This window comes from Balearica regulorum, chromosome 5 (assembly GCF_011004875.1).
Source record: "Balearica regulorum gibbericeps isolate bBalReg1 chromosome 5, bBalReg1.pri, whole genome shotgun sequence".
Lineage (NCBI taxonomy): Eukaryota > Metazoa > Chordata > Aves > Gruiformes > Gruidae > Balearica > Balearica regulorum.
Window position 1 is genome coordinate 52211692 of NC_046188.1, and position 27781 is coordinate 52239472.

General features: G+C 43.7%; 1 protein-coding gene across 1 annotated transcript in view; it reads left to right on the forward strand.

Moving 5' to 3' along the window:
• The window catches only part of MUC2 (mucin 2, oligomeric mucus/gel-forming), a 69023-nt gene that overhangs the window by 12273 nt on the left and 28969 nt on the right, over nucleotides 1-27781 (forward strand). Inside the window, 24 exon segments of the mRNA XM_075753028.1 lie at nucleotides 336-473; nucleotides 1027-1191; nucleotides 1801-1895; nucleotides 2778-2908; nucleotides 3580-3831; nucleotides 4745-4797; nucleotides 5081-5190; nucleotides 5614-5765; nucleotides 6228-6366; nucleotides 6940-7050; nucleotides 7357-7536; nucleotides 8542-8781; nucleotides 10014-10170; nucleotides 11299-11427; nucleotides 13328-13475; nucleotides 14344-14387; nucleotides 14957-15154; nucleotides 15528-15557; nucleotides 15929-16396; nucleotides 16924-17151; nucleotides 18286-18891; nucleotides 20541-20804; nucleotides 25684-26289; nucleotides 26996-27232. Of these exon segments, the coding sequence (XP_075609143.1) occupies nucleotides 336-473; nucleotides 1027-1191; nucleotides 1801-1895; nucleotides 2778-2908; nucleotides 3580-3831; nucleotides 4745-4797; nucleotides 5081-5190; nucleotides 5614-5765; nucleotides 6228-6366; nucleotides 6940-7050; nucleotides 7357-7536; nucleotides 8542-8781; nucleotides 10014-10170; nucleotides 11299-11427; nucleotides 13328-13475; nucleotides 14344-14387; nucleotides 14957-15154; nucleotides 15528-15557; nucleotides 15929-16396; nucleotides 16924-17151; nucleotides 18286-18891; nucleotides 20541-20804; nucleotides 25684-26289; nucleotides 26996-27232 (4881 nt within the window).

Consider the following 27781-nt stretch of genomic DNA (forward strand, 5'->3'; position numbering starts at 1 on the left):
TTACTTATTGTATGCAATAGTGTTGGGATAATGCTTTCTCAGAAAATCTCTTGCTCTTCAGATTGCTCAGCATTAATGAGTTAGCATTGAAGCTGTATTGCAGAAAATCTGAATTTGGTTCTGATCCCAGGGATGAGTCATTATAGGTAATCAACTTGTTAAGTTAGTGGGGACCAGCATTGTATATGTTGGCAAGCAGTTTTTAAAGGAAAAAAAATGATTAATTTGATCCTGATCTCAGAGTTTTCATCGCGATACCTTAGAATCAAATAAGAAGTGTTTCTCTCAGCAGCTTATATGTGTGTTTTCTGCACAGTTCATGTTTTATTTTTCAGCCAGCTTCTCAGTATTCAAGCCATCTTCCTACTACTTCGTCGTACAAACTTCTTTTGGGCTTCAGCTGCAGATCCAGTTGTTCCCAGTCATGCAGCTGTTTGTGATTGTGGATCAATCAGTTCAAGGAAAACTTCAAGGCAAGTGTCTATTCAAATGGGAAGCAAAGCCATGCTGTTCCATAGCCGAAGAGTCATATGTTCTTTACATGGGTGATTCAAGAAGAGAAAACTAAAAGCAGAAACCAAAACACTGGAAGAGAATTGACTCAAGCAAACTAGAAATGTGTTTTTATTATTTCATATTGAAGTGGCCTATCACTGATGCCAGTACATGAATGTTTCTTAGAATATTCCTTATTTTCTATTCAGTTTAATTTTTAACTATCCACAAAACCAGACTTTTGGTGCATTTTGTGGTTTTAATATCATCAGAAAGCATAAAAAATACAGGTTAGGGGGATGATCTCCTGAGGCAGAGATATCATCATGAAGACTATTCTTCTCAAGAGGTTAAAAATTTAAAATAGGGCTCCTAAATCTTCAGTACTTAGAGTATGCATTAATATTGAGGTGGAATCAGCTGTATGAACTTCTGTTTCAAATGTTTGTGATCAGTTGCCCCTTCCCCTTTCACCTTTTAGAATGACAATGAGTAATAATTAGGTAAAATTTTTACCTTCTTTTTCAATAGGTCTTTGTGGAAACTTTAATGGAATGGAAGGTGATGATTTTAAAACAAACCTTGGGCTGATAGAAGCTACAGGATCTGCCTTTGCTAACACATGGAAAGCTCAGTCCACCTGTACAGACCAGCTAGAAAAGCTGGAAGACCCCTGCAGTCTCAGCATTGAAAGTGGTAAGTTCACTAATAAGTCAGATGGTTGGCTTCTGCCAGAATGAGCAGCATTTGCTGTATATTACTGCAACAGGTATGCAAAAGTCATAATGTAGCATTGAAGTATTTTTAGAGGACTGTCAAATGAATAATTAATTTCTGCAAGTATGTATACACACGAACACTAATTTCTCATCAAATTGAAGTGAAAGTTTAAGGAGTGATTGTAGAGGAATCCTGAGCTGGAAGATAGGGAAGCAAGGTCATTAATTTATATTATCTGCAAAAGCAGCTTGTATTTCCTAGTATTATTTATCCCTATGTTTAACTTAGCTTTATTGTCCCCAGATGGAAAGGGCTGTCACAATTCCATGTAGATAAGTTACAGCAGTAAGATATGATTTTTTTTATTTTATGATTGCGTGTGTACTGCTAGATAACTGAATCAGAGAATAGAAATATGTGTACAGTGATTGTATGTAGTTTCTCCATTCCCCGAAGTGTGCACAGTTCTCGCATTTGTATTGTTGCATTGCATTTACGTGACAACATAACTAGACGTGGCACTAGGAAGATAAGTGAATGTAATGAATAGAATGACATAATTTAATTTTTATCCCTTTTTTTCAGCAAATTATGCTGAGCATTGGTGTTCTTTGCTTAAAAACTCAGCGGGTCCTTTTGCAAGATGTCACACAATCATTGATCCTTCAGAATACTATAAGGTATTGTAATCTTACACTCTTTTTAGTACTGCTTTATTTCAGAGAGATGACTGTAGACATTTATCATTGTTCAAACATTTGAGATGTTACTGAGTAGCTTGCCCATAAGACCTGGTGAAGTTTTTGCACTGATTAACTGAGGCAGCATAGCATACATCCAGCGTATCTCCTATGATGAGATTCTTTCGGTGTGCTGCTGAAGAAAGGTAAATGTCTTCTTCTGATTTCTTATGTTTTGTATTTAATGTACATTTCTATTGGATTGGATATTTGAACTGGAAAGACGATTCAAGAGATGGAAGTGTGCACAGAAAGTTTAAGTCTAAATATTTATTGTGTCCTGTATTGGTTGGAATGTAACACCAACTCATTTTCATGCCAGAATCTCCAGTTTCTTTTTCCCCTGTGCTCATCACTGTTGAGCAGTAAGTTAGGCATACCTGAGCAAAAAAGAAGAAATTCCTAAGTTTTTGCTCATATCTGGAACTCAGTCTGAGCTCAAATTTTGTAAAGAGCTTCATAGATCTAGTTAATATTTTGCCATTATGATTTTTAATTTTTATGGACCTCTGCATTTTGAAGTTGTAACTGAGAAAGAATGGTGTCAAAATCCTTTAAGAAAGGTGTTGTTAGGAGGCTGACTACTTTTTAAAGGTTCAAGAGTCTTTGCTTAGGTTAGGATAAGCATCCAAACATTTTCGTTGTGTATGAAATGACACAACACTTCCAGTCTCTGGTCTTTGTCCATGCCTTCCATTGTTCTCTGATCATGGGAATTAATAAAAATGTCAGAAAAAGGACACAGGATATTTCACAGCAACTGAGTTGCAATTACCCATTGGCTTCCTGTGGGCTTATTGACCATTTCATTCTTTTTTTCAGAAATGTAAATATGACACCTGCCTCTGTGAAGACAATGAAGAATGCTTGTGTGCTGCCCTGTCCTCTTACTCGAGAGCCTGTGCTTTCAAAGGGATCATACTGGGAGGCTGGAGAAAAAGTGTCTGCAGTAAGTATTGTAGCTGTAATCCCCATGGAATTAGTTAGCCAGGAGAAATAAGCAGGTTCTCTTTGAATTTGGTTGTCAGTGATCTCAATGTTAAGGGATTTGGAGTATCTTAGAAATCTCTAATGGACTTAAAAGTTATAATGATTATAATGTTTACTAATTCATGTTATATTCTTTAGCTGTCATTTATTCATGACATTTTTAAAAGAAGAAAGCAATATTTTTCACTTTCACCTTCTTTCCCCAGTTTAAATAATAATGCTGTTTCTATCTTTGACTAATGGATCCCAGCCATCATGGCTTTTACATTGTCTTTACTTATCTGTGTCTTTTTATCATTGTGCTTGTTTTTCATCAACAGTACAGTATTGTTGAGACTAGGAATTTATCATAATGTGCTCTCTTTCTGATTATCATTTCACATTATTATGTGAAACAAATCTGGGTATGAAAGTAGAAACTGTTAGTAGCAGCTAAAAAGAAGTCTTCAACTGATGAACAAAGTTAGGCTAGCATTACTTGTGACTTGTGATGTTTTTGTACTCAGTAAAATCTAGGGGAGTATTTTTACCATTACATGCTGCACCGCCAAAGAAATGAAAATGGAAACATCAAGGTCAAATCGTCCATCCTGCATCCCTTATTTATCAGCTTGTTTATTTTCCCTCCAGCTAGTGAAGTGTCTGCTTGCCCAGGAAATCAAATCTTCCTTTACAATCTTACAATGTGCCAGCAAACCTGTCGTTCCCTTGCTGATGGTGAAAAGCATTGCCTGCAAGACTTTGCTCCTGTGGATGGCTGTGGCTGCCCATATAATACATACTTGGATAACCAGGATACCTGTGTGCCCATCTCCAAGTGCCCATGTTATTACAAGGGCTCATACCTGGAACCGGGGGAATACGTTGCAAAAGATGGAGAACGTTGGTACGTTTTATTGTGGCTTCTTGTTTGTAAGGATAAAAGCTTTTTTAAATTTTGCGTATTACATGTAAGCTGCTTAGATTTTTAGTGCTTTAATGAGCATTTGTAGTATGCTTCACACCATCTTCATGCTGCGCAAAGCATCATCCTGTCGCCATGTAATTTATTAATAACTGAGAAGCGCAGCTTTGGAAGTGTGAGTACTGGCCTGCATAGATAAACATTACTCTGAAGCTGCACTGTTAATAGAGCTTTGTTGAACAGAGGGGTAAAAGGAAGATAAAAGGCCAGCTATAATGTTATGTTACTGTTTCCTCTTCTGTCAGAGGCAGATTGCCTGTGTTTTCCACTGGAGGAAGGTCCCCTTGACGTGTATTTAGTGTAGCACAGGCTTTTGAAAGCAACTTTCATGATTCTGGTATTTTTTATCATGAACTCTGACAACTGTTTGCTGCATGAATCATCAGTGCGAACTGTGAAATTCTTCCTTCTCTCATCTGGCAGATGAAGCATATAGGCCAACAAATTTACAGCATATGAGTTGAACGGACATAAGATATACTGTGTATCCAAATGAAGGCTTTGATTTCAATGATCATCATTATCTGTTTCATTATTATTTGTTTCCTGAATCATCAAAAAGCATGCAATTAAGGATTAGTTGAAGATCTGTCATTCCTTAAAACATAAGCTTTCTGGGCATTATGCCTAAAATCTTGCTATACTTTCTCTACAAGTGAAAATTCATAAGTGCGCTTCAATAGAGTTCACCTTGAAATATCAATAGAAATTATGCAGGATGTCTCTGATAAATACTCTCAAATTTATATAAATAAATCCTTAGATTTAAATTGAGGACACTGAGCTTGCTTTTTTTTTTTTTTCAAATTTCTATCGTACTTCACTTCTTTTCTAGTGTTTGCCGAAATGCAAAGGTCCACTGTACTTCAGTGACAATAAGAATGAAAAGTAAGTGATATTCTATGAAATAAAATAAAATAAAATAAAAACCATAACACAACCTCCAAACCCAAACCTCCACTTTCCATTTGAATTCTCCAGTTATTTGTTTTGAGTGTTTGTTTTTTCTCTTTCTGTGAAACAGTTATACATTTGCACTTTGTTCTGTCTTCACCGAGCCTCTTTTTTTCATACAGATAGACACGAGATTTCTGTCTCAGTAACTACCACCTTTCACACACGTTTCTTTTGCCTTTTCTTGATTCATCTAAACCAGCAATGTACCTTTCAGGTACAACAGAATGTTCTTCTAACAAGACCTACTTTGACTGCAACACATCCCCAAAGTGGACTTCGCAAACACCTGTACAACTTAGCTGTCATACTCCTAGAACTGATCATGTATGTATTCAATTTTTCTGCATGTCACATTTCCTTTATTCTATATTCTTTAAATGGCACAGTGCAATACAGAAAATACAGTTGTAACTCACAGTTTATTTCTCTTTAGCTTAACCTTCTTTTGTTTTCTCCCCAATGATATTACTTTGTTGCCAATTTCATGATGAAACCCTTATGGTTTCCTTCTCCTTGTTCTTTTTACTGTGTCTTCAGTAGGGTCATACCTCCCAAGCGAAATAGGATTTGGGTTCTTAGACAATCAAAAAAGAAAAAGAAAACATTAGAAACCTAGAAAGAAAAACTTTATAAAACTAATCAGTATTAGGCAGTTTGGTTATAAATGCAGTTTTTACCAGAGTGCTTATGAAGAAGTGGAGTGCAATGCTTTTTCATAAAGTAACAATTTTTCCTTATATTCCTCAGTTCCAAGCCGAGTGTGTCTCAGGTTGTGTGTGTCCCAAAGGTCTATTTGATGATGGGAAAGGGGGCTGTGTTGAGGAGAAGGATTGCCCATGCATTCATAACAACCAGTGGTATTCTCCTGGACAGAAGATAACAGTGGACTGCAACACCTGGTAAGTTATAATCTTGTATTCTCTTCTAAAATTTATTTATGCAGTAAATTAATAGTCACGTCTAGGCTTATGTACTACAGTGGCTGTGATGGTTGCAAGTATAAACCTTTATTTTTAGGCATGCTTTTTGCTATCAGAGGAAATACAGATTATGCTGAAAATACTGTGGTAATAGCTACCTCTGTTTTCAGCAGGCATCTCTTATTGAGAAAGTGCACTTATTTTAAAAATATAAACACTATCAGATCTAAAAAATGTAGCTGGCCAGAGTTAAAAATCATGTCATAGGCTTAAAACCAAACTAAACTATTGAAGTTGAAACTTCAGACACTCTGTAACACTGAAATTGATATTGTGCACATTATCACACTCTATCAGGTAGCTGCTTGGTTTATTCTGCAGTTTTCCAAGCAGTGCACACTTGGTGAAATCTGAAAATTCAGCTCTTCTGCTCTCTTCTAGTACCTGCCAAAAAGGGGTTTGGAGCTGCACTGAAGATTTGTGCTATGGGACTTGTATGATATATGGAAGTGGCCATTATATCACCTTTGATGGAAAATTCTATGACTTTGATGGGAGTTGTGAATATGTGGCTACTCAGGTAATGCACAGCAGGAGGACTTAAATGGCATCTGAATGCCTTGAAAATCTATTTTCCTCTTTAGTTTTGTCATTCTTCATTGCCTGCCATCTCTGTTCCTGAGCTGTTTATACATTCTGCCAAGATAAATTCTGTATTTTTAGTGCAGGCTACCTGTGTGAATGCTTGGGGTTTTTTTCTGATACAGTGGTCATAAATTGTATGTAACAACTATTTTATAGTGAGAGCTAACAGCTCATTATCAGTTGTGAAATAAATCAAAATTCCAAGTTTACAAAACAAAGATATTTGTATTTAAAGATATGTTCCTCATTTTGTTTTACTGTCCCACTTGTTTCCCAGGTTTTGCCACACATGAGACTGTATTAGCTCTTTATATGTATGCAGAGATGTATGTGTATACATTCATGCGTGTGTAAAAATATATATATGTAGGATTTCACATATGAAGCAGCAGTAAATATTTATACATTGTGGAGATTTAAATGGTTGTAATTATTATTAGATTGAACTAAAAATTAAGTATTCTGCCTAATATTCTTTTTTCATGTGCATTTTTTCCTTTTTCAATAGGATTTTTGTGGTGACAAAAATTCCAGCGGCTCGTTCAGTATCATTACAGAGAATGTCCCTTGTGGAACTACAGGAGTCACCTGCTCAAAGGCTATTAAAATGTTTCTAGGGGTGAGTAATGATAGTGAGTATATATCAGTATTCCAGTATATCAAAAAAGGTAATGCTTCACAGCCACATTCCTAAAAGCAGCTATAACAAGTAAAGGTTAGAGGCCTTATCAAATTAATCTGTAAAGGTGTAGATTCTCAGGTACTGAAACCTCTCTCAAAGGTACTACACCACTTTCTGTCATCTTGGAAAGTTATCCCAGACTTTGAGCTATTGGTTTCAGAATTATTTCCATTGTTATAAGCATCTAATACTTTATCTCATCATAAAAGTTAGTGTTATAATATTTCTCTTTTTACCTTTCAGAAAACTGAACTGAAATTGGAAAACAAAGATTATAAAGAAATTCAGCGAGATGTTGGTGATGACGTGCATTATTGGAACAGGACAGTAGGCCTCTACCTCGTTATTGAGGCTAGCAATGGTGTGATGCTTATCTGGGATAAGAAGACTACTGTTTTCATCAAGCTGACCCCTGATTACAAGGTTAGGACCTGTCTGTCTTTTTCTGAAGTAGTAGTATGATTAGATAAATGAGGTAAGGGAATATAAATGTTCTTTTATTCTGACTCCATGTTTAATTCCTATATCCTTTGCGCACTGATGATTGCATTATTCCTATCACAGCTTGCAGAGGTGCTACTGGAGTTTCTTACAGTTCTTCACAATGCATTGAAGAGGATGCATAGCATATAATTGCAATAAAGCTAAACATCTAAGGTATTCTGAGTTTGTGAATATTCAGAGCCAAGCATCCAAAGTAATTTAGGGGATGCGAACTGACTGTACATGTACTTGGAAACCTGCATGGAATCTCAGCCCTGAGTTAAAACCAAACTCCCTATGCAATATATGGAGATGGTTCTGATTTCTGAAAATCACCATGCTGAATTACAGTGTACTGAATTCTTTGGGCTGAATGAGGAGGTGCAAGGCTGTATGATAGGGACATACTGTTGCTTGAGGGGGCTGATGTACCTTAAATAGCACTACCAAAAATGCACTATTTTGACTATCACTATTGTGAGTCCCTGTCATTTTTTTTTCATGGATCAAGAAATGGTTCTCATTATGCTAGAAGCTTTTAATAAAGACAGTTTTGAGCAGAATGAAATTCCCTCAGGCTTATATTAACAGATGAGTTATGATAAATTGAGAAGAATGGGAAATAAATTAATTCTTCTCAGCTGAATCTTAGCCACTCTTTAGTGTTACAACTTGGATGAAGGGCCACAGAAACATGGAAATACACTAGATATAATTGGTTACAAGGAGGGAAGACATGGCAGCTGAATAGTTTGGTGAGTACACAGACAAATCAAGGTTTCATTTCTGTACAAATGATTTGGAAGTAAAGATGAAAATACATAATTTATGTAGAGAGTCAGCTGTCCTTTTTAATGTCAGTGTTTTGCTCTTCCTTTACTAGAGTCTGTTTCTTACTTCCATGGTATATTTAAAAGTTGTGGATATGTTAATTTTCTTTTCCAGGGCAAAGTGTGTGGTCTGTGTGGTAACTTTGATGACAAGTCTAACAATGACTTTACAACAAGGAATGGGCTGCAGGAGACTAATGCTCTGAAGTTTGGGAATTCCTGGAAACAGTCCTCCATGTGCCCAGATGTCACACAAGAGATTAAGCCCTGTGATGTGAAACCACATCGGAAGTCCTGGGCAGAGAAAGAATGCAGCATCATCCGGAGTGAAGTCTTTAAAATTTGCCACTCCAAGGTTTGTAGAGGGCAGTAAGTGATGGGACAGCAAGTGCATTTCTGTTACTGGAGAAGCAGAGAGATCATCAGCAGTGAATGAGGAGGTGGTTAATTAGTGATCTTCAATTAAGTCTTCAGTACAGCTACAGATGTCAGCACATTTCAGCTAGCCTTAGTCAAAGTAATTTGAGTATCTGTTGCAACAGGACTGTGTCAGTAGTGGTGCCAGCCCCAAGTCTACAAGCTCATATTCATCACCACAGATACACTGCTACTGCTGTTCAAGTTAGCTTCATAAATCTAGCCTGGATAGGTCTGTGTGTGCTGCAGTTGCACAATCTTGTTGAGAGACTGTCAATACTATAAGTTCTGAAAGGCCTTGTGATCATCAAACCTGTCTTCTGACAGAAATGCATACTGCACTTGAAAGATGGCTGCTGAAGAGACCACTGCTTGTAATATTCAACGCATAAAAGGGATCTTCTTGGAAATCACTGACTTCACGCAGTTTAGACAGGCTTAGTTGCTAGTACTGTGCTTCCAAATTGTCATAGCCCACAGCTGTGTGGTCCCACAGCTTCCAGAGCAGTGTACAGAGAGCACTTCTCTCTATTTCTTGTCTCTCTCCTGAAGTATGGTGATATGAACAACAGTTTGTTTTTAACTGACAGTGGAAAAGTCACAAAGAATTATTAATTTAATTAACTTAGTATGTGTTTCTATGTTGGTTCCTTCAGCTAAAGTCTAGTCTAAATTTCTACTCTTGCAGTTCCAAGCAAAAAAGTGGAGATGTTTTGCTAATGTATCATTAGATAAACTCCAAAAACTGGCAAGCATAAAATTCTCTGCTTCATAAAATTCTTCTGCACTGTGAAGTGCAGCCTTTTGGATATTGCTCACCACTTGGTTGGCAAAGCTTTCTGAAAGATAAGACTTCATTGTCATCAGTTCATCTTGGTTTTGAGAGCAGTAAAATGGAACTCTGTTAGAAAATGTGGGCACTGCCAAGGACTCTTACTTTATTTTTTCAGTCATAGCAAATTATGAAGGTGCTATATTACTTAAAGTTTTTTATCATCCAAAATACATAAAATAGCTTCAATCCTATAATGTTTGTTGGAGATTTGGTAATTCTTAGAAACAATCTCATTCCTGCCCAGCTCAATTCCCATATTTCAAGAGATCTCTCAAGCTTACTAGTTTGAAAACTAATTTGGAGGTGAACTGGAGCATCATTTCTTTCCCCAACAGGTGGACCCAATTCCTTTCTATGAAGCTTGTGTTCATGATGCCTGCTCTTGTGACAGCGGTGGGGATTGTGAGTGCTTCTGTTCTGCAGTTGCTGCATATGCTCAAGAATGTACCAAGGCTCAGGCCTGTGTTTTCTGGAGAACTCCTGACATATGCCGTGAGTAACAGTTAAACACAACTGTATCTTTCTGGCTGCTGTCAGAAAGCCTATCAAATAAATCATTAATACTATCACTGCAAGGTTGTGATGGCTAAGCAATGCAATTAATTTTCACAGCATATTAGGGAACAAACAGAACTAGTAAATTTGTATATTTCAATTATCCTTTCTTTAGCTTGAGTTTTCTTTTTCTTTTCCTCTTTTTTCTCTGTTTTCTTTTTGTATTAAGGCTAAGTTTCAACTCATTCTTCTTTTTTTGCTTGATAATTCATGAACTGCAATTCCTGTTATCTTTCTCCTCTTTTTTTCAAATTATTCAGAATTTGATTTTAGCAAAAGTATATAGAAGTACTCCTGTGTAGATTAACCTAATCAGTATTGAGCAGTGTCCAATAGTGGTGCTAATGGTCATACTAGTATGTCAGAAAATAATGTAAAATAATATTTAAATTAATATTTCCCCCAAAAGTACTCAAAACAAAATTTTAAGATTCTAAATGGCAGAAATATATTTTTTTTAATTTTAAAAATTCATTTTGGTTCGGAATTAAGGCTAATTGTTGTTTTTCAGTGTAAGAAGTCAGTGAAACAGAAGTTATAAGTTTCAGTCAGCTCTGATATATAAGTTTAGAAAAGCTCATTCCTCTGTCCGTAGTCATTTAAACGGAATTCTGTTTTAAGTTGTAATGTCTCATATGCTTGTTCTTGGCCTGCTGGAGGTGACTCTCAGCCCATGTGATACAGCAAGGCAGAACAATTTTGAATATACTGAAAGAGGTTTTAGGAGTTTGCTAGTAGCTAGGAAAGAAAAATACTGTCAGAAATTTGCACTTTAAATTAAAATCAGCACTAATTCTTTTTTTATTTTTTTTGTGATCTGAATCATATGTTTTTACCCTGTGGCTTGAGCGTTTAATATGAAAATCTTGGGCATTGGAGTTTTGACCCCAAATTTTTATGTACCCTATGTTTAAGTATGATAGAAGAAAGTCCAGATCCTATACCTCAAGAGAAATTTTGCTAGGTTAACGTGTAGATTCATTTAGCCTGTACCTTTTAAGACCTGATGAGAGCTGCATTCTAGCAACCATGTTTTTAATCAGCTTCTCTTTTTTTTCTCATCAGCGATATTTTGTGACTACTACAACCCTCGTAATGAGTGTGACTGGCACTATGAGCCTTGTGGCAGTAATGTCACAACCTGCAGGATGATTAATAATGTCATCACCAACTTTTCAGTACCATACCTGGAAGGTAATAAATTCCTTGCCATTTTTGTATTTTATTTCATATAACTTTGTCCATGTATCATTTAATGAATATGGAATAGTCAGTCAGCTTGACAAATTGTTCCTAAATCTGTTACGTTGAATTTGTCTCCAGTCTTACATAAATGTTTCCTATAATGTAATTTATTATTTATTAACATCAGTGGGTGATAGTTACATTGCTGTCAGCCAGAAAACTAAGTCTCTGCTTGGATAATATCCTGAAACATGCAAGATTACTACTTCATTGTTATTTTGCATCCCATCCTAAGGGCATTTCAGGAGAAAGAAAACCTTTTACATGGCAAAGAAACAAGTTACTGATAGTTGGGGTTTTTTAACTTTATCATTCTTTATGCATCAGATCCATCTTGATGGCATCCTCCTATTTTTATAATTGAAAATATCTTTGATATCAGATGCGCTGCTGCTGCTATATATTGGATTCTTAATGGAGACCACAAAATGTTGTCAGAGGGCTACTGGTGGCTACCTCCATTTTTAGTGTTGTAGTTTTTGTTTAAGCTTTAAGACCAAGATGTGCGGCTAAACCAGATTATTCTGCATTCCATCCTTACAGGATGCACAAGCCATTTAAATCCCATTGAACCCCTCAAAGTATGTAGAGTTACGATATTAGTAGGTTAAAGTCCTTGTGCTTGGTAACTGAAAAGGAACTTCATGTTATGAAGACTGCAATGATCCAAGAATGCGAATGAGTTTACAAATATCTTCTGGTTTACCACATGATAAAGTTGGAGAAAACAGACATGTTTTTGGCTACACAAAACATGGCTAACACATTTTTGTCTGGACTGGAAGCAATTATCTCCAGTTTAGGGATTGGAAAGAACTGCCCAGAGTTTGACTTAGCTATTTTAATCCTTGAACTGCTGGTAACAAAACAAAAACCAAAAAAACCTAACCAAAATATAAAAACTTTTTTAAAAGGTTGACTCTATGTTTTGAAATAGATTTTCTTAGATTATTAAAAAGATTTGGAAAGTTCCAGAAAGCAGATTATTATATATCCAATTATCTTTCTAAATTGTTTTTGTTTTTTTCTCTTCAGTGAAAATACAGAGAACACTTTTGTTACGACATCTTTAGTACAGTCTGGCAGTGTGAAGTGACTTTTAAATATCAGTTAATTACATCGTCATTCAGTTTATAGGCTATTTAGAATTCCAGTACAATATAAAGAGGACTTTATGTAATTAAGAATTGGATTTTATGAGAGTTTATTTGGAAGCAGAACACAATAATTTTTTAAAGGTGCATTTACATGAAAAATGCAATGACCACTGGCAGACAATTAATCCCTTGCAGGTGGGGTTTGGGTCACTGGCTGAGGGTACAGAAAAATGCAGATAAATTATTTGTTTGGGTTGGAGATACCTGGTCTATTAAAGGCACATAAACAAGATCTAGTGTTCCAATAAATGTAGTGAAAAACCTGTTCATTAATGAATCTTGCATATTCTTCACAAAAGTGTTACTGATACAGTGATCACATTTCAATATCTGTAGAAAAAATCTATGTTTCTATATCTTAAATTTACTAGCTACCCATAGAAATTAATATAAATTAATGGTTTCTCCAAGATACTGAACTAGGAAAAAACAACTTCCTTAGTTTTCACAACTAAACTCTTATTTAATCCTCCTCACTCCAGTATTATCAATGAGAACTGTTTGGCTTAAGTCTTTTGGAAAGACTAATTGTCCAAGGATAAATTTGAATTGGAAATTTTCAATTTCTTTCACTCTGCTTGATTCAGTAAGAGTCATTTAACTTCAGAAGGTATCCTATCATTGAGTTAACTCTATACATTTTCTTCATCCTTGTCATCCTTGTCATCATTTCTTCTACTTGTCATCAACAGGTTGCTACCCCAGATGCCCTAAGGACAAGCCTATTTATAATGAAGAGACAAAGGAATGTGTGCCTGAAGATCAATGTTGGTGTTACATCAATGGAATTCCTGTTCTTCCTGGGGATGAAATACCCACAGAAGAGAACTGTACAAAATGGTATATAAAAATGCAAAAATATTTGCAGTAATTCAGGAAAGAATTTATGTATGCTGATCCCCTCATTTACTTTACTGGCCCTCAAGCAAATAGAGATGCAACTTCAACTGAAAAGCTGGTATATTCTATTTATCTGTACAAATGAGAGGAACGATGCCATTTATTTCCGTTGAGACTTAAACTCAAAAATGCTGCACTTAAAATACATATAGTTTCTAGACTTTTCATTCGTAATTTTCCAAACCCATAATAATCCAGATTTCAGGTTGATAGTGTTGTTATAATAAGTGTATTAGCAAATTCACCAAATATACTCTTTAAAGTGTCATAAATGATATAATGGCATGAAACCTGGGTGTCTCTCTAGAACAACATTTTGATTCTCATTGATCTTTGGGAAGAGAGGGGCTACTCTGCCTTGCATTCTCACTTAAAACTGGGATTTCAAAATCACTGTAATCTGAAATGGTCTGTATTAGACCCAAAAGAGATAGTTGAGTCCTAACTGCTCATTCCTAGAGCCTTACTAATGGTAGAACTGATATCTATTACTCCACATGCTGACCAGAAAGAAAAAAACCTCTGATCTAGCTGTAAGTTCACTGCTCTGCAAAAGAGCTCTTCTCATTGCATTATTGCAACTTGCAACACAAAGCAGTTCTTGATCATTTTAAGATGTTGTACTTAAAGAATTAAAGTGATGACTTTGTTTGAATGAAATAATGATAGGCAATATGGGAAAATATTACACCCAGAAAAATAGTGAATGAAGATCAAGTGACAAATTTCTGTTTCTGTGCTCTTGGCTCTGTTAACAGGTGCCATAAAACATCTGCAACATTTTAATTTTTTAAAATTTTGCTTTTAGTGTCTGTGGCCCCTCAGGATCCATACAGTGTACACCAATCCCAGGTAAATAACATTTGGGTTTTTTTCTACAAATAAAAAGAAAAAATGTATAGAACTGCTATGTCTATCTCTACAAAAGTCTTAGTACTGATTTGGAATAATTCTTTCCAGGGCAAGCAAAAGTTCTGGCCAAAGAAAACTGGGCAGCACTTATGTTGAACCTTGGTGTTAGTACTTCTTGTTCAACCTTTTTCTCATGTCTGTTTATTCTTTCGCCCCATGTCCCATATCCAAACTAATGGATTTCACTACAAGAGTTTGTACTCCTAGAAAATGTAGTATTACCAAAAAGTGTCAGATAGTAAATTGCAGTTGTTATTTCTCTCAGAATACTTTAAAACTTGGTTTGTAAGTCTGTTATTCCAAACATTTTATGCAGGGCTTTATTAGATATGTTCTAATACTCCTCTAAATGTAAAGATAAATTAGCGCTATGTGTTAGATCTAAGCTCCTGTTATAGCTCTGAAAGGAGCACGCATGACTCATGTAAATGCTTACTTGTCCATAAGTATTTTGCCTTTGTCTCTTACCTGGTAGTAGAAAAATTGCACAGTAAAGCCCTTTCTTGCAGGGTGTCCTTGTCTCATCAATGGAACAAGTTTTGAAGTGAATGAGGTTGTGGCACAAATACAGGATGGCGACATGTGTATAATATACATTTGTGCAGAAAATGGTTCTATAGTTGTTGGAAGTACTTTTCCTTGCCCAATATCTACTTCACCTACAACTATTTCAACTTCCTTTCCTACCAGTACTCTCACCACCACAGGTAAATATTCAAAAGAAATGTGCATCTAAAAATTATTTTCTTTAAGGAAAATACTTTAGAGATAGAATGTACAAGTATATGGGCTTATAGTTGACACAGATGCAGTGATACTTATGAATAGTTCTATCACACTACACTAAGAAACATTTTTAACACTTTGATTTACTTCTCATGGAAGAAATTGTAACTATAAATGTACAATGTGCCTTCCTAATCCTGAACAATATGTTAGCATCTCAATATCCTGCTGAGATAGTAGAAATTGTGTCAGTAGTCTCAGCAAAAAAATATAATTAGGATATTTAAAACTACTATTATATTTTTTTTTCTAAAGCTTGCAGATGATGGAGTAACCTTTTTTTTTATATTTCAGTTACCACTACAAGTCCTCCAGTAACTACAAGTAAGTTTTAAACAGAAAAATAAGTTGTTAAAAATGTCAAAGGAACATTTAAAGGAAGAGTAAATTAAAGATGGCCATTACAGAAAAATATTTTTAGAACAAAAATATTTTTTTTTTTTTAAATTGCAAAAATGTAATAAGCATAGACAGAAGGAAGACCTTTAAAGGCTTCAGCTTGGTGATTTTATTTTGGTGTGAACCTTCCTATTGAAAAACCTGATAATACAGAACCAGTTTTAGAACACTTTTCTCTTGGAAAAAATACAAGTTGCAATGCATTGCTCCAGTACTTAATAGAATAGAATACAAAATTAAGCTTCTTAGAATATTCTCTGTAAACTCAGATGCTGAATCTCTGTCTTTTCTTGCAGCTCCATGCTTTGGATTAATCTGTGATTGGACGGAGTGGTTTGATGTTAGTAAACCTCATGAAGATGGTGGTGACTATGAAACCTATGATGAAATAAGAAAACATGGAAACAAAATATGTGAAGCTCCTGAAAAAATTGAATGCAGGGCTAAAGAAAAACCTGATATGAGCTTAGAGGAACTTGGACAGAAAGTAGAGTGTAATGTTACATATGGTCTAATCTGTAAAAATGAGGAGCAAGATGCAACTATATGGCAACTTTGTTATAATTATGAAATCAGGGTAAACTGTTGTGAGTGGAGTGAAATTTCTTGTGAGACTGCAAGTACACCAAGTCCAACACCAACTGCAAGTTCAACCACCATCAGCACAACAGTACCCATCACCACTACCAGCAGGCAATCAACAACGATTACCACCACGCTCATACCCACTCCAACCATCACAAGCGAATTCACGCCATCAGTCACCACCCCTGTAACTTCAACCTCTCCAGGTATTTAGATGACCAATACACTCTGCTCTTCCTTTGCCACAGGAAAAATAAAGGGCTGCCATCTACTAAAGACATGTCAATACCATAGCAGGTACTGAGCTGTCAGGAAGTCTAACTTAAGATGGTTTGGAGCTCTATCCTTCTGCAAAAGATTCCTGGAAGGATCCATTGTGCGAGATTAGAGTAGGCCGTTATTGAGAGTACCATAATTTTAGGTATCCTCTGGGTTTGGCTGTCCTCTTGTTCTCCTCCTATTTCCTTCTTTCAGTGCCTGTGGTTATAGATCTAGGAAGGAAGGATTCCACTGGCAGGCTTTCAGGAACAGTTTTGCTCTGCAGCTTGCCACTTGCTGTGAACTGTGGTCTTGGGTTGCTGAAATCCACTAGTACTCAGTGAACTTCGTCATCACGCTGACATTGTTTGGTGCCTATTGGGTCCCACTCATGCATCTTGCACCTTGCTTTTTCTCTCTCCCTGCTGTTTCTCAACAGGCCCAACTCCATCCTCTACCACCGTATCGACAACTGCTCCCACGCCAACGCCGTCACAGCCTCCTACCAGCACCGCCACCACTACGATACCCCCCAGCACCACCACCAGCACAACCCCGGGGACAACGACGACTGTTGCTAGCACACCGGCACCCACCTCGACTACTACCAGAAGCACATCCTTGCCCACGCCAACATCTACCACCTCCCTACCACCTCCGACCACACCACCTCCAGGTACTTGCCTGGTCTGTGCTCTTGCGTGTTGCCTTGCTGTGGGAGGAATGGAGGCCCACGAGCACCTCAACTTGGGCCTTCTGTATGGGGTCAGGGGGTGGGAGTAATTGCTGTGCGTTCCCTGAGAGAGCTGGTGCCCAAAGGTAGCCCTTGGGCTGGCTGTTTCGGAAGCGAGGAGGGTGCAGGGTTCCTGGGTGGAAGGTCTTGTGTTCCCTGACTCAACACGGCTCTGAGGAGGTTTTTCATCCTGCTGCCTCTGCCCAGCTTAGGCAGATACGGAGCTGATGGGACATCTTGGTTTTGCTGCTGTTGGACCTCGTCCTTCAGCTGGAGAGAATGCACTCGGCGGGACCCGTGGCGTGCCATGGGAGTAGGGCTTGGTTTTGTGGCACTGTCATTTGTGGCGCTGTTTGGGCACAGCTGTGCCGACTTTCTTCCCCTTCTTCTCTTGCATTTCCCTTGTGGCCTTTTCTGCCGCTCACCTGCAGTTCTGGCTGTAGGAAGCTTTGAAGGTTTTCCCCGGCAGGCTTTCAGGAACAGTTTTGCTCTGCAGATTGTCCCTTGCTACAAACCAAAGTTCTGGGCACCTGGGTTCTCCCAGCATTCCCATCATCATTTTTCTCGTGCTGTCTGCATTCTGCTGTGACACAGGCCAACGTTTCGGTAGCAGTGTGTGTCCTGTGCTTGCTTTCTTTGTGGTGACAACACTCCCAGTGTTTGGTTTCTCTCTGAGATAGTGGGGTGGTGTGAGTGGCACAAGAAGGTGAGAGACTGGCGGGATTCCCTGCTTAGTCCTGCTCCATCTCATGTGCTGTCCTTATGTGGGTGTATTTTGCACATGAGAAGCCCAATACAGCAACGTGCCCTCACTGCAAGGTGGAGGCACATGTGTTTCGGCAGTGCCTGTGTCCTGATTTGGCCCTAGTGTGCTTTGTAGGGCCAAGAAGGGGAGGCCTGCCCACACAAGTGACCTTTGTTGTGGCCAGGGCTGGCTGACTGGTGTAGCAGTGGCTGAGCGGCACCCTTGTGTACAGTGGACACCCAGAGCAGCACCCAACAGTGTGCTGGTGCCCTGGCTTGTAGTCTCTGTTCTGAATGTTTCTAATTGTTCTTCTTGCTGTTGTTTTCCCCCAGGCTGTGACTGCATCTGGACAGACTGGATTGATGTGAGTTACCCAGATAGTTCTGACAGAAACAGTGGTGACTACGAAACCTTTGAGAATATTCAGAAGAACAACACCTCCTGGGACTGCGTGAAAGTTGAGAATATTTCATGCAGAGCAGAGAAGTTCCCTGACATTCCCATTGCAGATTTAGGGCAAAAGGTCGAATGCAATGTTAACACAGGGCTCACCTGTAACAATAGTGATCAGCACATAGGAGGTATAATACCGATGCCAGTCTGCCTCAATTATGAGATCAGTGTCTGCTGCATCCCCAACATACCAGACTGCATTAGCACTACAACTACAAGCACCACAACTGCCCCACCTACGTACACCATGAGCACAGTGTCCTCTACCACCGTATCGACAACTGCTCCCACGCCAACGCTGTCACAGCCTCCCACCAGCACCGCCACCACTACGATACCCCCCAGCACCACCACCAGCACAACCCCGGGGACAACGACGACTCTTGCTAGCACACCGGCACCCACCTCGACTACTACCAGAAGCACATCCTTGCCCACGCCAACATCTACCACCTCCCTACCACCTCCGACCACACCACCTCCAGGTACTTGCCTGGTCTGTGCTCTTGTGTGTTGCCTTGCTGTGGGAGGAATGGAGGCCCACGAGCACCTCAACTTGTGCCTTCTGTATGGGGTCAGGGGGTGGGAGTAATTGCTGTGCGTTCCCTGAGAGAGCTGGTGCCCAAAGGTAGCCCTTGGGCTGGCTGTTTCGGAAGCGAGGAGGGTGCAGGGTTCCTGGGTGGAAGGTCTTGTGTTCCCTGACTCAACACGGCTCTGAGGAGGTTTTTCATCCTGCTGCCTCTGCCCAGCTTAGGCAGATACGGAGCTGATGGGACATCTTGGTTTTGCTGCTGTTGGACCTCGTCCTTCAGCTGGAGAGAATGTACTCGGCGGGACCCGTGGCGTGCCATGGGAGTAGGGCTTGGTTTTGTGGCACTGTCATTTGTGGCGCTGTTTGGGCACAGCTGTGCCGACTTTCTTCCCCTTCTTCTCTTGCGTTTCCCTTGTGGCCTTTTCTGCCGCTCACCTGCAGTTCTGGCTGTAGGAAGCTTTGAAGGTTTTCCCCGGCAGGCTTTCAGGAACAGTTTCGCTCTGCAGCTTGCCACTTGCTGTGAACTGTGGTCTTGGGTTGCTGAAATCCACTAGTACTCAGTGAACTTCGTCATCACGCTGACATTGTTTGGTGCCTATTGGGTCCCACTCATGCATCTTGCACCTTGCTTTTTCTCTCTCCCTGCTGTTTCTCAACAGGCCCAACTCCATCCTCTACCACCGTATCGACAACTGCTCCCACGCCAACGCCGTCACAGCCTCCCACCAGCACCGCCACCACTACGATACCCCCCAGCACCACCACCAGCACAACCCCGGGGACAACGACGACTCTTGCTAGCACACCGGCACCCACCTCGACTACTACCAGAAGCACATCCTTGCCCACGCCAACATCTACCACCTCCCTACCACCTCCGACCACACCACCTCCAGGTACTTGCCTGGTCTGTGCTCTTGCGTGTTGCCTTGCTGTGGGAGGAATGGAGGCCCACGAGCACCTCAACTTGTGCCTTCTGTATGGGGTCAGGGGGTGGGAGTAATTGCTGTGCGTTCCCTGAGAGAGCTGGTGCCCAAAGGTAGCCCTTGGGCTGGCTGTTTCGGAAGTGAGGAGGGTGCAGGGTTCCTGGGTGGAAGGTCTTGTGTTCCCTGACTCAACACGGCTCTGAGGAGGTTTTTCATCCTGCTGCCTCTGCCCAGCTTAGGCAGATACGGAGCTGATGGGACATCTTGGTTTTGCTGCTGTTGGACCTCGTCCTTCAGCTGGAGAGAATGTACTCGGCGGGACCCGTGGCGTGCCATGGGAGTAGGGCTTGGTTTTGTGGCACTGTCATTTGTGGCGCTGTTTGGGCACAGCTGTGCCGACTTTCTTCCCCTTCTTCTCTTGCGTTTCCCTTGTGGCCTTTTCTGCCGCTCACCTGCAGTTCTGGCTGTAGGAAGCTTTGAAGGTTTTCCCCGGCAGGCTTTCAGGAACAGTTTTGCTCTGCAGCTTGCCACTTGCTGTGAACTGTGGTCTTGGGTTGCTGAAATCCACTAGTACTCAGTGAACTTCGTCATCACGCTGACATTGTTTGGTGCCTATTGGGTCCCACTCATGCATCTTGCACCTTGCTTTTTCTCTCTCCCTGCTGTTTCTCAACAGGCCCAACTCCATCCTCTACCACCGTATCGACAACTGCTCCCACGCCAACGCCGTCACAGCCTCCCACCAGCACCGCCACCACTACGATACCCCCCAGCACCACCACCAGCACAACCCCGGGGACAACGACGACTGTTGCTAGCACACCGGCACCCACCTCGACTACTACCAGAAGCACATCCTTGCCCACGCCAACATCTACCACCTCCCTACCACCTCCGACCACACCACCTCCAGGTACTTGCCTGGTCTGTGCTCTTGCGTGTTGCCTTGCTGTGGGAGGAATGGAGGCCCACGAGCACCTCAACTTGTGCCTTCTGTATGGGGTCAGGGGGTGGGAGTAATTGCTGTGCGTTCCCTGAGAGAGCTGGTGCCCAAAGGTAGCCCTTGGGCTGGCTGTTTCGGAAGTGAGGAGGGTGCAGGGTTCCTGGGTGGAAGGTCTTGTGTTCCCTGACTCAACACGGCTCTGAGGAGGTTTTTCATCCTGCTGCCTCTGCCCAGCTTAGGCAGATACGGAGCTGATGGGACATCTTGGTTTTGCTGCTGTTGGACCTCGTCCTTCAGCTGGAGAGAATGTACTCGGCGGGACCCGTGGCGTGCCATGGGAGTAGGGCTTGGTTTTGTGGCACTGTCATTTGTGGCGCTGTTTGGGCACAGCTGTGCCGACTTTCTTCCCCTTCTTCTCTTGCGTTTCCCTTGTGGCCTTTTCTGCCGCTCACCTGCAGTTCTGGCTGTAGGAAGCTTTGAAGGTTTTCCCCGGCAGGCTTTCAGGAACAGTTTCGCTCTGCAGCTTGCCACTTGCTGTGAACTGTGGTCTTGGGTTGCTGAAATCCACTAGTACTCAGTGAACTTCGTCATCACGCTGACATTGTTTGGTGCCTATTGGGTCCCACTCATGCATCTTGCACCTTGCTTTTTCTCTCTCCCTGCTGTTTCTCAACAGGCCCAACTCCATCCTCTACCACCGTATCGACAACTGCTCCCACGCCAACGCCGTCACAGCCTCCCACCAGCACCGCCACCACTACGATACCCCCCAGCACCACCACCAGCACAACCCCGGGGACAACGACGACTCTTGCTAGCACACCGGCACCCACCTCGACTACTACCAGAAGCACATCCTTGCCCACGCCAACATCTACCACCTCCCTACCACCTCCGACCACACCACCTCCAGGTACTTGCCTGGTCTGTGCTCTTGCGTGTTGCCTTGCTGTGGGAGGAATGGAGGCCCACGAGCACCTCAACTTGTGCCTTCTGTATGGGGTCAGGGGGTGGGAGTAATTGCTGTGCGTTCCCTGAGAGAGCTGGTGCCCAAAGGTAGCCCTTGGGCTGGCTGTTTCGGAAGTGAGGAGGGTGCAGGGTTCCTGGGTGGAAGGTCTTGTGTTCCCTGACTCAACACGGCTCTGAGGAGGTTTTTCATCCTGCTGCCTCTGCCCAGCTTAGGCAGATACGGAGCTGATGGGACATCTTGGTTTTGCTGCTGTTGGACCTCGTCCTTCAGCTGGAGAGAATGTACTCGGCGGGACCCGTGGCGTGCCATGGGAGTAGGGCTTGGTTTTGTGGCACTGTCATTTGTGGCGCTGTTTGGGCACAGCTGTGCCGACTTTCTTCCCCTTCTTCTCTTGCGTTTCCCTTGTGGCCTTTTCTGCCGCTCACCTGCAGTTCTGGCTGTAGGAAGCTTTGAAGGTTTTCCCCGGCAGGCTTTCAGGAACAGTTTTGCTCTGCAGCTTGCCACTTGCTGTGAACTGTGGTCTTGGGTTGCTGAAATCCACTAGTACTCAGTGAACTTCGTCATCACGCTGACATTGTTTGGTGCCTATTGGGTCCCACTCATGCATCTTGCACCTTGCTTTTTCTCTCTCCCTGCTGTTTCTCAACAGGCCCAACTCCATCCTCTACCACCGTATCGACAACTGCTCCCACGCCAACGCCGTCACAGCCTCCCACCAGCACTGCCACCACTACGATACCCCCCAGCACCACCACCAGCACAACCCCGGGGACAACGACGACTCTTGCTAGCACACCGGCACCCACCTCGACTACTACCAGAAGCACATCCTTGCCCACGCCAACATCTACCACCTCCCTACCACCTCCGACCACACCACCTCCAGGTACTTGCCTGGTCTGTGCTCTTGCGTGTTGCCTTGCTGTGGGAGGAAGGGTGGCCCACGAGCACCTCAACTTGTGCCTTCTGTATGGGGTCAGGGGGTGGGAGTAATTGCTGTGCGTTCCCTGAGAGAGCTGGTGCCCAAAGGTAGCCCTTGGGCTGGCTGTTTCGGAAGTGAGGAGGGTGCAGGGTTCCTGGGTGGAAGGTCTTGTGTTCCCTGACTCAACACGGCTCTGAGGAGGTTTTTCATCCTGCTGCCTCTGCCCAGCTTAGGCAGATACGGAGCTGATGGGACATCTTGGTTTTGCTGCTGTTGGACCTCGTCCTTCAGCTGGAGAGAATGTACTCGGCGGGACCCGTGGCGTGCCATGGGAGTAGGGCTTGGTTTTGTGGCACTGTCATTTGTGGCGCTGTTTGGGCACAGCTGTGCCGACTTTCTTCCCCTTCTTCTCTTGCGTTTCCCTTGTGGCCTTTTCTGCCGCTCACCTGCAGTTCTGGCTGTAGGAAGCTTTGAAGGTTTTCCCCGGCAGGCTTTCAGGAACAGTTTTGCTCTGCAGCTTGCCACTTGCTGTGAACTGTGGTCTTGGGTTGCTGAAATCCACTAGTACTCAGTGAACTTCGTCATCACGCTGACATTGTTTGGTGCCTATTGGGTCCCACTCATGCATCTTGCACCTTGCTTTTTCTCTCTCCCTGCTGTTTCTCAACAGGCCCAACTCCATCCTCTACCACCGTATCGACAACTGCTCCCACGCCAACGCCGTCACAGCCTCCCACCAGCACCGCCACCACTACGATACCCCCCAGCACCACCACCAGCACAACCCCGGGGACAACGACGACTGTTGCTAGCACACCGGCACCCACCTCGACTACTACCAGAAGCACATCCTTGCCCACGCCAACATCTACCACCTCCCTACCACCTCCGACCACACCACCTCCAGGTACTTGCCTGGTCTGTGCTCTTGCGTGTTGCCTTGCTGTGGGAGGAATGGAGGCCCACGAGCACCTCAACTTGTGCCTTCTGTATGGGGTCAGGGGGTGGGAGTAATTGCTGTGCGTTCCCTGAGAGAGCTGGTGCCCAAAGGTAGCCCTTGGGCTGGCTGTTTCGGAAGTGAGGAGGGTGCAGGGTTCCTGGGTGGAAGGTCTTGTGTTCCCTGACTCAACATGGCTCTGAGGAGGTTTTTCATCCTGCTGCCTCTGCCCAGCTTAGGCAGATACGGAGCTGATGGGACATCTTGGTTTTGCTGCTGTTGGACCTCGTCCTTCAGCTGGAGAGAATGTACTCGGCGGGACCCGTGGCGTGCCATGGGAGTAGGGCTTGGTTTTGTGGCACTGTCATTTGTGGCGCTGTTTGGGCACAGCTGTGCCGACTTTCTTCCCCTTCTTCTCTTGCGTTTCCCTTGTGGCCTTTTCTGCCGCTCACCTGCAGTTCTGGCTGTAGGAAGCTTTGAAGGTTTTCCCCGGCAGGCTTTCTGGAACAGTTTTGCTCTGCAGCTTGCCACTTGCTGTGAACTGTGGTCTTGGGTTGCTGAAATCCACTAGTACTCAGTGAACTTCGTCATCACGCTGACATTGTTTGGTGCCTATTGGGTCCCACTCATGCATCTTGCACCTTGCTTTTTCTCTCTCCCTGCTGTTTCTCAACAGGCCCAACTCCATCCTCTACCACCGTATCGACAACTGCTCCCACGCCAACGCCGTCACAGCCTCCCACCAGCACCGCCACCACTACGATACCCCCCAGCACCACCACCAGCACAACCCCGGGGACAACGACGACTCTTGCTAGCACACCGGCACCCACCTCGACTACTACCAGAAGCACATCCTTGCCCACGCCAACATCTACCACCTCCCTACCACCTCCGACCACACCACCTCCAGGTACTTGCCTGGTCTGTGCTCTTGCGTGTTGCCTTGCTGTGGGAGGAATGGAGGCCCACGAGCACCTCAACTTGTGCCTTCTGTATGGGGTCAGGGGGTGGGAGTAATTGCTGTGCGTTCCCTGAGAGAGCTGGTGCCCAAAGGTAGCCCTTGGGCTGGCTGTTTCGGAAGTGAGGAGGGTGCAGGGTTCCTGGGTGGAAGGTCTTGTGTTCCCTGACTCAACACGGCTCTGAGGAGGTTTTTCATCCTGCTGCCTCTGCCCAGCTTAGGCAGATACGGAGCTGATGGGACATCTTGGTTTTGCTGCTGTTGGACCTCGTCCTTCAGCTGGAGAGAATGTACTCGGCGGGACCCGTGGCGTGCCATGGGAGTAGGGCTTGGTTTTGTGGCACTGTCATTTGTGGCGCTGTTTGGGCACAGCTGTGCCGACTTTCTTCCCCTTCTTCTCTTGCGTTTCCCTTGTGGCCTTTTCTGCCGCTCACCTGCAGTTCTGGCTGTAGGAAGCTTTGAAGGTTTTCCCCGGCAGGCTTTCAGGAACAGTTTTGCTCTGCAGATTGTCCCTTGCTACAAACCAAAGTTCTGGGCACCTGGGTTCTCCCAGCATTCCCATCATCATTTTTCTCGTGCTGTCTGCATTCTGCTGTGACACAGGCCAACGTTTCGGTAGCAGTGTGTGTCCTGTGCTTGCTTTCTTTGTGGTGACAACACTCCCAGTGTTTGGTTTCTCTCTGAGATAGTGGGGTGGTGTGAGTGGCACAAGAAGGTGAGAGACTGGCGGGATTCCCTGCTTAGTCCTGCTCCATCTCATGTGCTGTCCTTATGTGGGTGTATTTTGCACATGAGAAGCCCAATACAGCAACGTGCCCTCACTGCAAGGTGGAGGCACATGTGTTTCGGCAGTGCCTGTGTCCTGATTTGGCCCTAGTGTGCTTTGTAGGGCCAAGAAGGGGAGGCCTGCCCACACAAGTGACCTTTGTTGTGGCCAGGGCTGGCTGACTGGTGTAGCAGTGGCTGAGCGGCACCCTTGTGTACAGTGGACACCCAGAGCAGCACCCAACAGTGTGCTGGTGCCCTGGCTTGTAGTCTCTGTTCTGAATGTTTCTAATTGTTCTTCTTGCTGTTGTTTTCCCCCAGGCTGTGACTGCATCTGGACAGACTGGATTGATGTGAGTTACCCAGATAGTTCTGACAGAAACAGTGGTGACTACGAAACCTTTGAGAATATTCAGAAGAACAACACCTCCTGGGACTGCGTGAAAGTTGAGAATATTTCATGCAGAGCAGAGAAGTTCCCTGACATTCCCATTGCAGATTTAGGGCAAAAGGTCGAATGCAATGTTAACACAGGGCTCACCTGTAACAATAGTGATCAGCACATAGGAGGTATAATACCGATGCCAGTCTGCCTCAATTATGAGATCAGTGTCTGCTGCATCCCCAACATACCAGACTGCATTAGCACTACAACTACAAGCACCACAACTGCCCCACCTACGTACACCATGAGCACAGTGTCCTCTACCACCGTATCGACAACTGCTCCCACGCCAACGCTGTCACAGCCTCCCACCAGCACCGCCACCACTACGATACCCCCCAGCACCACCACCAGCACAACCCCGGGGACAACGACGACTCTTGCTAGCACACCGGCACCCACCTCGACTACTACCAGAAGCACATCCTTGCCCACGCCAACATCTACCACCTCCCTACCACCTCCGACCACACCACCTCCAGGTACTTGCCTGGTCTGTGCTCTTGCGTGTTGCCTTGCTGTGGGAGGAATGGAGGCCCACGAGCACCTCAACTTGTGCCTTCTGTATGGGGTCAGGGGGTGGGAGTAATTGCTGTGCGTTCCCTGAGAGAGCTGGTGCCCAAAGGTAGCCCTTGGGCTGGCTGTTTCGGAAGTGAGGAGGGTGCAGGGTTCCTGGGTGGAAGGTCTTGTGTTCCCTGACTCAACACGGCTCTGAGGAGGTTTTTCATCCTGCTGCCTCTGCCCAGCTTAGGCAGATACGGAGCTGATGGGACATCTTGGTTTTGCTGCTGTTGGACCTCGTCCTTCAGCTGGAGAGAATGTACTCGGCGGGACCCGTGGCGTGCCATGGGAGTAGGGCTTGGTTTTGTGGCACTGTCATTTGTGGCGCTGTTTGGGCACAGCTGTGCCGACTTTCTTCCCCTTCTTCTCTTGCGTTTCCCTTGTGGCCTTTTCTGCCGCTCACCTGCAGTTCTGGCTGTAGGAAGCTTTGAAGGTTTTCCCCGGCAGGCTTTCAGGAACAGTTTTGCTCTGCAGCTTGCCACTTGCTGTGAACTGTGGTCTTGGGTTGCTGAAATCCACTAGTACTCAGTGAACTTCGTCATCACGCTGACATTGTTTGGTGCCTATTGGGTCCCACTCATGCATCTTGCACCTTGCTTTTTCTCTCTCCCTGCTGTTTCTCAACAGGCCCAACTCCATCCTCTACCACCGTATCGACAACTGCTCCCACGCCAACGCCGTCACAGCCTCCCACCAGCACCGCCACCACTACGATACCCCCCAGCACCACCACCAGCACAACCCCGGGGACAACGACGACTGTTGCTAGCACACCAGCACCCACCTCGACTACTACCAGAAGCACATCCTTGCCCACGCCAACATCTACCACCTCCCTACCACCTCCGACCACACCACCTCCAGGTACTTGCCTGGTCTGTGCTCTTGCGTGTTGCCTTGCTGTGGGAGGAATGGAGGCCCACGAGCACCTCAACTTGTGCCTTCTGTATGGGGTCAGGGGGTGGGAGTAATTGCTGTGCGTTCCCTGAGAGAGCTGGTGCCCAAAGGTAGCCCTTGGGCTGGCTGTTTCGGAAGTGAGGAGGGTGCAGGGTTCCTGGGTGGAAGGTCTTGTGTTCCCTGACTCAACACGGCTCTGAGGAGGTTTTTCATCCTGCTGCCTCTGCACAGCTTAGGCAGATACGGAGCTGATGGGACATCTTGGTTTTGCTGCTGTTGGACCTCGTCCTTCAGCTGGAGAGAATGTACTCGGCGGGACCCGTGGCGTGCCATGGGAGTAGGGCTTGGTTTTGTGGCACTGTCATTTGTGGCGCTGTTTGGGCACAGCTGTGCCGACTTTCTTCCCCTTCTTCTCTTGCGTTTCCCTTGTGGCCTTTTCTGCCGCTCACCTGCAGTTCTGGCTGAAGGAAGCTTTGAAGGTTTTCCCCGGCAGGCTTTCAGGAACAGTTTCGCTCT